A 10,513-nucleotide genomic window follows, 5' to 3' on the forward strand; every position below is an offset into this window, starting at 1 on the left:
ATTGGGAAATCATTCGTTCTTCCAATCACTAGCAATAATACATTACTTAGTTGACAGGTTTGTCATGGTACGAATATGAGTAATATTTATAATAAGCTTACTTTAAGCTTACATCGAAATAAGATTTTGTTAAGTTATTGAAAAGGTTATGGTAGGCCCCCTGGAATATTAAGCTTCTTTTAGACGGTGTAAGAGCTAATAGATGTTGAATGAATGAATGAATGAATGAATGAATGAATGAATGAATGAATATACTTTATTGCACAGATAAACACACGAACATAAACACATGTACAGATAAACATACGCACAACAGGCGGCCTTATTGCTAAGTAGCAATTTCTTCCAGGCAACCTTAGGATAGGAAAAGTACTTAGAAGGGGGTGCAACCAAGATACTACCACAGCGATAGATTGAGACACAATATTAATAAATACTAATAATAAATATAGTATATAATATAAATAAATACTAATAATAAACACAATAATATATCATGTTGTTGATCCTTACTTGTTGTTATTAATGTAGATAATTGTTGATACCGACTTAATGCCGGATCGACTGCATGCGTAAAGTCGTTATCAACTTCATGCAGTCGTGGTCTCGGTAAACATGCAGTCAACCTGGTTGCAGCTCATAAGAGTGATAACGTTTTATTTTTTTTGTTTCAGGCTGGATAAATGTCAATTTTTGCACAATGGTGTATGCAGACATTAACGGTATTATCGATATGTACAGCATGTTCGATTTTACGGCTTTCAGAAATGTATAAAATTTTATAAATGAGGCCTTGGAAAAACCTTACGCTATTTGAAAGACAATTAAACAACTTATATACTAATAAAATATTTTTAGTTTGTAATAATGACTTACCTAGCCTCGTGTAGGGTATAAAACTATATAATAGGGTATTGTTTGTTACTATCATAGTATAATCATACTTCCATATTATTTAATATTAAAAGGCACCAATGTTCCTATGACGACGCGAACAATGCTATATCTAAAGCATTAGATTGGTTTGCAGTTAATGACCTGCTGCTTAATAAGAAAAATAGAAATTGTGTGAAATTTACGTTACCCAATGTTAGACAGATATAAACATTATAGTTAGAAAGGACAAATGGAACCTAGTAGATACTTTAACAGTTTAATGACACATGAACTTTTGCTTGAGGGTAATGCAGCCGATATTAAGATGGAGCATGTCAAAAAAGTTTTGACGTTGGCTCCACCCAAATTTGTGAAACAAATATATGCCTGAAGTTTGCGTGACATGCGACAGTAGATGTTGAATTTTGCGCATTAAAAGTACCAAATTCGGTTTAGCGGAATAACTCTATAACTGAAGGGATTAAAAAAAGTCCGTAGTGACAGTTGTCGATCACGCATAAATATAATTAATTATCTAATTTTTGTCCTAATAACCTGTAGCATTTCGAGGATAAATCGAAAAAGTGTGAAAATTAGAGGTCATTTCGTGATTTTTATCTATCGAGGAAACTTTATTGTTTTATGGTTCTGATTAATGTCTATGCTTGAATATATCGTGTAGTTACTCATACAATATTTTATTTTTAACTTTAAAGTGGATACACCCCTCTAAAATCCCTCTTAATAGAATCTTTATCCTGCAAAAAAAGCGGTTTGGGCAATTTATAATCTGGGCTCCAGAGTGTATTTGAAAGATAAGTTTAAAGAGATTAACATTCTTACATTAACACAGCACATTTATCAAAATGTTATATGTTATTATTGTTTTTTTATGCAAAATAATGACAGACAACATTAATACCTGGAATTAAAATAAACTAGCCGTTCTTGACAATCGTTTTCATAAAGTCTCAAATTCATTTAGGGTGCAATGTGTACGCTTCTATAATAAGATTCCGATCGATATTCAAAATTTGCCATTTACGAGGTTTAAAACTGTAGTGAAACAAAAACTTTATACTATAGGTTACTATACCGCTTCTGCGTACTTGGATGACAAAAATCCGTGGTAGTGACCCGTTTAGTTCTTGCAAGTATTCTCGATCTAAGATGTTTAAATTAAATGTGTGTATGTCCTAGCCGATTTCTGCTGCAGCGACTGCTATTGTTTAGAATTAGATCTACAGTTGTTTGCTCTTTCATGTGCGCTTAGATGGCTACAGTAGCTAATCTTATTGGTAAATGTTCGCAAACAGTGGCAACACGTAAGGACACCGTCGACATAGTAATAAAAGATGACTGCAGGTGTCATGTCCAGGTCTGACAGTCTCTGCTCCTGAAATTTTGTCACCTGAGTTTTCATATAGTGCCTCCACACAGAACGGCAACTCGACTGCATCTCCCACCTCGAGGGGTCAATGTTGCAACTTTTCATGTGTCTATTCAGAACATCCTTGTTTTGCAACATGTTAAATTAAATATTGTAATGATAAATGTATTCAAATGTATATTGTATGTTTCTTGCTCATTCTTCTCAGGGGAATCTGCCTTACGAATGAGCAGTAGATTTCAGTAGTAATTTGCTTATCTATGAAATTAAGATTATTTGTCTTTGAAAATCTACTATTTTGTCAATTCACCTTTTAAAGTAATAAAAAATAAAAAACAAGTCGAACATTACTTATTTGACAGTAATTGTTTCGGACGGATGTCGGACGGAGATCGAGAGGAGACACTAGTACTTATTATGTATGTAACAAGAATTTTGTAGTTTGTGATGGTAGAAAATAAACAATCTTTTCTTTCTTTCATTTATCAGCATTCGTCTCCGCACGACTGCACACGGCGGGCAACGTTATTTTCACCTCTCTGAGCTCATGCTTAGGTTTATTTTTCCTCGAAGCGAGCGCCTTGTAGTCATTGGTCAGATTTAGTAGGCTATTATAGCGTAGGTATTTTCGATTTTGTACGAGGATTATGTATCTGTTACGTAGTAAGTATTCAGTGATCTGTGACTAAACTTACCTTTGTTTAACAGCTTTACACGTTTTAACAATAATAACGCTAAATTCAAATTATGTTTACAACCTGTAGGTACAATTAAAATAATATCGTGGCAACTCTGTGCTCCCAACGAAGTGTACGCATTGACACGCCGATATTTTACTACGTTAGTGATAATATAAATTACTTACCAGCAGCAACGATGATGTACGGGTCAGTAATTAACTGTTTCAAGGAAGGTGGTTCCGACTCCTGACGCACCACACCGGGTTGAAGAATCATCAGCTGCAACACTGTGGATGAAAGACGGCTTACTGAAAACTTGGAATCCTTAAAAATCTTTGAAATTGTAATACATTTTTGCACTTTTAAAATGTATGACCAATTACTGGAATAACCAAGTAACTGACGTAATATTCGCATTGACGAATCTTAATATTCTTAGTAATACAGAACAATATTATGTTACATTTTAAAATTAATTAACGATTTCGAAGCAAAGGAATTTTTTCTGAGTGTTCGATGTTTGTATTAATAATTATAACAAAGTAGTGGAGTAATTTCACATAAAAATAATTTAGTATCAATTCAATAAAAAAATAAATACAGTGAATAGCGACATCTCTAGGTAGCTGTAAAGGTATCTAACTGGGTGACAAAATATCTCATTCTCATAGATCGCGCTACGGCTAAAAAGTCGTTGAAAAACCAAATATAAAGTTACGACGCAAGCACATAGAAAAATTCGTGAAGTCCGCTGGTTCGTTGCGTGGGTTATTTGGTATAGCATCTGCCACGGTATGCTAGAAGACGTCGGTTCGAATCCGACCGGATCGAAGGAATTTTTTCTGAGTGTTTGATCTTTGCATCAATAATTCAAATAAGTAATTTTTTCACGAATAATAAGTGTTATAACACTACAAGCGAACGGTTGCCAAAGTAATTATGACTAGAATAAAAAAAATTAAGGTATTTTTATTAATTTCTGATAAACTCGAGTTCTTAGGTTTTCGCGATTGTTTCACATAGGAAATGAAACTATTTTTCCGGATTTAAATCGCGTTGTCGTAAGTCGCGCAAACAAACCGACGTTGACTCAATCAACCGTGACCATGGGACCTGTAAAGGGCCCGAAACGTCGTTTTGTTTGAAAAAACAAATATACGCGATTAAAATCCGGAAAAATAATTTCATTTCCTTTCTGATAAACATTAAAAAAAAAGATATAATTGGTTCGCTTTAATTTGGTCATACAACGTACTTAAGTATATCCAATCACCAACGAGTAATATTATTTTTCTCAAACATGCTCGGAAATGTTTGCATTACTTTCAAAAAACGAACAAGGCAAGTTTGTCATTTATGAACCGTGTGAATTCTTCCCGGTCAAGGCCTGCAAAGTAAATATGAAAATACATCACTGTCCTTTTCTCTAAACTTTTAAATCTACCTACTAATAAAGAACTATGTAAATAGGCAAAAGAAAAACTCATACAGTGAACTGCCCAGTGTTCATAATTGCGAGAATTAACAATACCCTTATTTAAAAAAAAAACAGAAAACGGCGGTAACATTTAAAATAAAGTGTTTTGGTATTCTTTTGTTGTTTCGTCTTTATCGTATTATGTGGAGCTGCGTTTTTTAACGTTGTACTGAAGAACCTCAGTTTGTATGGAAAACACGCGTCGAACACAATGACAACGCTTCTCCGCGCGGAGGGGGCGCGGCAAACCGCAGGGTATGACACACGCGCTCCGCACTACCGCGCAGATTTTTAAGCTTAAGGACATGTTCAGTTTTCTACAATAGATCTCGACGTCGATAAATTCATAACTGCTATTGAAAATCGACCAAATTTATCTTCATATTTTCTTAAGAGGGGTATGTCAAAAAAGTTTTGACGTTGGCTCCGCCCAAATTTGTGAAACAAGTAAACAAGCCTGAAGTTCGCGTGACATGTGACAGGAGATGTTGAATTTTGCGCATTAAAAGTACCAAATTCGTTTTAGCGGAATAACTCTAAAACTAAAGGGATTTAAAAAAATCCGTAGTGACAGTTGTCGATCATGCATAAATATAATTAATTATCTAATTTTTGTCCTAATAACCTGTAGTATTTCGAGGATAAATCGAAAATATGTGAAAATTAGAGGTTATTTCGTGATTTTTATCTATCGAGGAAACTTTATTGTTTTATGTTTCTGATTAATGTCTATGCTTGAATATATCGTGTAGTTACTCATACAATATTTTATTTTTAACTTTAAAGTGGATATACCCCACTAAAATCAAATCGAAGATTAGAAATTTTTCGTCTGCTCCCTCTTAAATCAAAAAATGAAGTTGAAATTATCCATTTATCGATCTGGTTCGTAAGAAGGAATGTATCCAATATTTTCGGTGTCTTTTTATTTGAGTAAACAAAAACCAAGTGGACAGCATAACTGCAGCGTCCTGAATGAGTCTTGTCAAAGAAGGATCTCGGCTACATATATCTCATATATCACTACGGCGATCAACTGCGAAGCGAGTACTTAACTGTTGGCGCAGATCTGCGTCTCCGCCACCGCGTGCGTGATTCCGCGTGGTGCAGTGTGTTAACCGCCTTAGTCTTTTATTATATCCTCGCATTGTTTGAGAAAAATACTATACATGTCTCGGCGGGAACGGGGATCGCTTGACTCGTATTAAGGACAAGGCCTCACTGGCACTCGTCCTTGTAATTCATACTCGTCCAGCAATCCCTTACTTCCCGGCCTCTGCAATAATATACTATTTTTCCTTTAACACGTTCATTCGGTGGGTCCGTCGATGTATCCCAAAGTACCAGGTTACCATAAACTTACAGCCGTCTCCAAGTGCGAGCGCCGATAGCATGAGGAAAGGCGCAGTCTTGCCGACAAATTCGTACATGAGTCCACCGAATGGGGGCCCTATGAGCACTCCTAGAGCGAGCCCGCCGAGCGCTATACCCATTGCGTTGCCACGTTCCTGTAGATCATAAGACTTAAATTAATAAACTGTTCTCATTTTTTCTTTATAATCCTAGTAACGGGACGAAGAAATCGTGCGTGTAGTACCACCTCAATCGAAATTAAAATTTTTCACTTACTAATACGGTTCGTTTTGCTTTATTTCAAATTTTTTTTTTTTCATCAACAAAATTAAATCCATTTGAAAAATGTATATCGTATACACTCATAATATAATAACGTACACACTCAACACAGCCTCGCACTAGAACTAAAACTGAGGTACTCTCTTTCCAACAAAACAATCATCGAAATCAGTTCACAAATGACGCAGTAATCGCGTGACATCCACACACAAAAAAGTTCAGTCGAATTGAGAACCTCCTTTTTTTGAAGTCGATTAAAAATAAAATAATTTTCGCAATAAATATACTGGGACTATTATATAAATTTTTACCTTATCATCAGGATACCGTTCAGCTAGCATGCCCATGCCAGAAACCGATGAACAAGAAGATCCTATACCCTGCAGCGCACGCGCCACGAACAGTACACCATATGAACGGCCAAACGCAAAAACTGGAAATAAATTCATAACAAATTACACATTGTAAAGTAACATCGGACAGTTGTATCATATCATAGTATAATAAGACAAGAAGTGTGAGGGCGCGTGTCCACGCTAAGAATTCGTGTCGTTTCTACACACTGCCTCGGCGCCGGACAAGAAAAAAATCTTCTCTACTGTCGGGGGACACGACTCGCTCTGCCGCTATTGTATGGGGCGGGGTGAGGTACATTGTCAGTAAATAAACGTTTATACGCGAGGACGGGTGCTGCTTAGTATTCAACATAGAAAAACAACATATTACTTCCCACAGTCGGTAGTAAAACGACAGCTACCTGGAAGACTTGTAATGGACTGACACATCTTCCCCTACACATTTTCTCGTCTGCAACAAACACGACATGTTTTCGTGGCTAGATCCGACAAAATGTTTGTGTCGGGTACAAGACCATTTTCATCTTTTCTATAGCAGACACGTCGAATTTCTTAGCGTGTACGCGCGCCCTAACTCGCCCTGGTTTGTCTGTAGGCCTCTACAAATATCGCCACATTACCCGCTCACGCGATACATGCGGCCGTAGACGCATACCACACTTAGAGGTGCCGGTGATGATTTTATACCGATTTATCGGATATCGAAGTTATAACAGGTAAAAGAACTAATATTAATTGGTATTTCGGTAACTATTCTAGCAAACCATAAAGTTTTTAATGCCTGGGTCTGTCATTTAAAAAAAATAAACAACTTCAAAAATACGTCACGACAATCGTGTGTGTTATTGTTTGGGCTGGTGATTTCGGTGTTTATTTATTGAAAACATACCGTAAGTAGCGTTTTTTAAGTTTACCCTGAATATAAATGTTTATAGACTATACTTCAGGGAGTAATTTCATGGTAAACGTTAGAACCACTCAAATGGAATATTATCATATTCATCCAAGTACACCAAAAATTTCATTAGTGCTTTTTAAGTGCAGGATTTGCGGTGTATTAGTGCATTTTATTTGAGATGTTTTTGTTGGTAGTACGGAGGGTATTTATTTAGCAATGCAGAATAATAATTTTTATTTATAAAAACTTGTATTTAAACTGAATGCTTTTCTAATTTGCGAAACCAAATAGCCGCCATTTTGCGGTAGGAGGAGCGCATCGCGTGAGCGGGTAAGGTCTTGCGCTGATCGCATTTAGTGTTATGTATAATGAAGTCCAGACTCACTTATCGTAGACAGGAACATAAGGATGAAGCCAGTGAACATCGGGACACTGTAACCGATCCTGAAATCATTACAAAGTAGCTGTAGTACTGCGAAATTTCACAAAAGATATTTCACGCAATTTTGAAAAATATAAAGATAAAGATAAAGATAAATTTATTTCAATATAACTTAATCTAAATATAAGTAAAAAAAACAAAAACAAATGTAAGGGAAGCTAATATACAATTGGTAAAAAATAAAAATAAACCTTAATTATTATACTAATCATAAAGCTATACAATTAATTATTAGAAGCCTACCAGTATAGTTGCGTTGTCTAAACTAAGTACATTATTACCTGTATCTTAAGCACTTTTTTGTGCACAGATTCATTATATTAGTGCTTAAAAACAAAATAGCTATATTTAATTAAGAATAAAACAATTAGCTTTTACAATATAATTATGAAATAACTTCTAGTAAACCTTCTGTTTCATCATAGTTTTTATTTTTAAGGCGTGAAAATGCAATGTTGAATTTAATTTATTTTATATTAATATATATCGTGTACTATACTTGTTTTATTAAGTTCAGTTGATACATAAAAAAATTGGTATATGTGAAGTACCTATTGAATAAGGCTGATTTTTCTTTCGAGGTAAGTTTGTGTTTTTGTCCTATCGTGATTTTTTTTAGAAATCATGTTTTCACGCCGTGTGCTTTGACTGCTGTGCGGAATCTACAGTGCTGGTGAAATTACAGGCACATGGGACTTGTCAACTTATTACTTATAGTGACGGGCGCAGCGGCAGTACCCCTCAGATCTGGCACTGCAACTGTTATGGACAGGCGTGTAGCTTACCATCAGGAGCACGACTTGTTTGTCCCGTCCCTTGACATTATACAAAAAAGCTTCAAAGCATTTTTCTACGATTTTCGAGGTTCTGTGTGAGATAATTAACACGATCATAACGTACATAGCCAAAATGGCGGACTGAGCTAAGTGGAACTTCGCATGCTGTTGGCACACGTGCCATGCAAAGTAAGCACTTCTACTATACTTATTGTTCTGTGATTTACAATTACACCTTGGGTAATAATTAGCATAGGCGGTTGTTGTGCATTTGAGCGTTTTCTAATTCTCGACTGCGCAACGAATCTTGAAGTACCAGGGTCTCATAAAAGCTAAGAAGTTAATACTAACTTGTGGGTAAGAGGTCCAACGAAGGGGTTTGCAAGTAGTTGTACTAATGCTTTGCTAGCGAACATCACACCGACGGCCACCGTTTCCTGTATAAGTTCCTTGTGTCGTTCTTCACGTTCTGCAGTTAAGTTCACTGTGGAAAAATAATTAGAAATTCAAATTTGACTATTTTTGGGGTCAATCAACGTATTTTGTTGTATGTTGGGTAATTTTCCAAAAAATTTCATATAGTAAAAGTTTTTGCGGAAAAATTCCCGAAAAATTGGAAAAATATATTTTATGTTTCGAAATATCTGTTGAAGTTTTATTTAGCGTGAATTATAAAATAAATTTGTATAGCTAACAGCCATGTAGAGAAAAACGAGATTTGTAATGATTTCACGACAGCGAAAAGAAACCATTCTAATGGCTCCATCCATTGACTTACAAATAAATGGACGACGGGTCTAATACAAAAACCACGAAAAAAATGTCCCAAGTCAACCTATTTAAACGTAGTGACATGTTAAGGAATATGAAAAAGCTAAAACGTTGAATTTAAATTGTAATGTCATCGCAGTACTGTCTAATTCTGCTTGCTTCGCTGTCAGTCGAACAAACGAAGACTAAAGCGTGAATGACGCTCTGTATACGATTTTAACGCCCTATAAGTTCGGACACTTTTTAGCGCGGACCCGACGTCCATATAATTGTAAGTCAATAGCTCCATCGCATCGTTTTCGTTCATTAACTTCAACTTTTAATAGGTGACAACGTCAAATGTGGAAAATTAAAGGAAAAATATCTGGAAAAATGTGATTTTTCAAAACCGAAATTTTTCCATGACTCAACACAAAATGTATTCTTCCTGTCCTTATCCCACGCTAGGTGGGGTCGGCACATCATGTATTTTTCTTCCACTCTCCCCTACCAGTCGTCATTTCCATGCTCACACCTTTCTTATCCATGTCATCTTTCACACAATCCATCCATCTTTTCTTTGGCCTTCCTTTCTTCTAGTGATGTTAACGTCACATAGAGCGACGACGTGTCATTATTATTTAAATACAAAAACATCAATAACAACAGTATTACTGAAATAAACGATTCTTTCATTAATGTGAAACACTGACTTTTGAATGTTACTATTTTATGTCCCCAATTTTTTGTCCTACTAAATGTTGGGTTTTAATGCTTTTACTTACAGTGTGTAATGTTATCTGACTCTAGAACCAGAGTCCTGTTCAAGCAAGGGCAGTACCGAGCTGGGTCCGGTGTCGTGATGGTCAGTTCTTCCAGGGGCATAGAGAGCGGCGCGTCAGGATGGCGTATGTCATAGAGAAACTCCGGAATTATGGGTACTGGGGACAAAGGAATGATAATTTTGCATGTATACATTTAAATATTACAACTATGTCTTGTGTCTATTATCATAGTATAAAAAGCCGTTTGACCGACTGCCTCTCAGAGGCCTTAGGGCTTCGTCTTTCGAAGTTACGCGATAAGTGTCTACTGCTGAGTGTATCGCCGACAATGCAAGCGTTCAGAAAATTCATTTATTTGCATTACAATCCTTGTACAGTTTTTAATACATGCATGCATTTTAGTTCCGCACGACAATTAATTGCAATTAATTCATTTATAAACTTTATA

The 10,513-nt window shown here is 35.8% G+C and overlaps 1 protein-coding gene across 1 annotated transcript; it reads right to left on the minus strand.

The window, feature by feature from the left end:
* Window positions 1-3,080: 3,080 nt before the first annotated feature.
* LOC113239132 (synaptic vesicular amine transporter-like) lies at window positions 3,081-10,221 on the minus strand (the record flags this gene model as incomplete). The annotated part of the gene is given in 6 exon segments (XM_026476000.1): window positions 3,081-3,233; window positions 5,787-5,931; window positions 6,370-6,491; window positions 7,698-7,756; window positions 8,882-9,014; window positions 10,066-10,221. Coding segments are annotated over 6 exon segments (768 nt in total), but the record flags the coding sequence as incomplete, so codon positions are not given.
* Window positions 10,222-10,513: the final 292 nt, after the last annotated feature.

This window comes from Hyposmocoma kahamanoa, unplaced genomic scaffold (assembly GCF_003589595.1).
Source record: "Hyposmocoma kahamanoa isolate Upper Pololo Valley unplaced genomic scaffold, ASM358959v1 99606, whole genome shotgun sequence".
Taxonomy (NCBI): Eukaryota; Metazoa; Arthropoda; class Insecta; order Lepidoptera; family Cosmopterigidae; genus Hyposmocoma; species Hyposmocoma kahamanoa.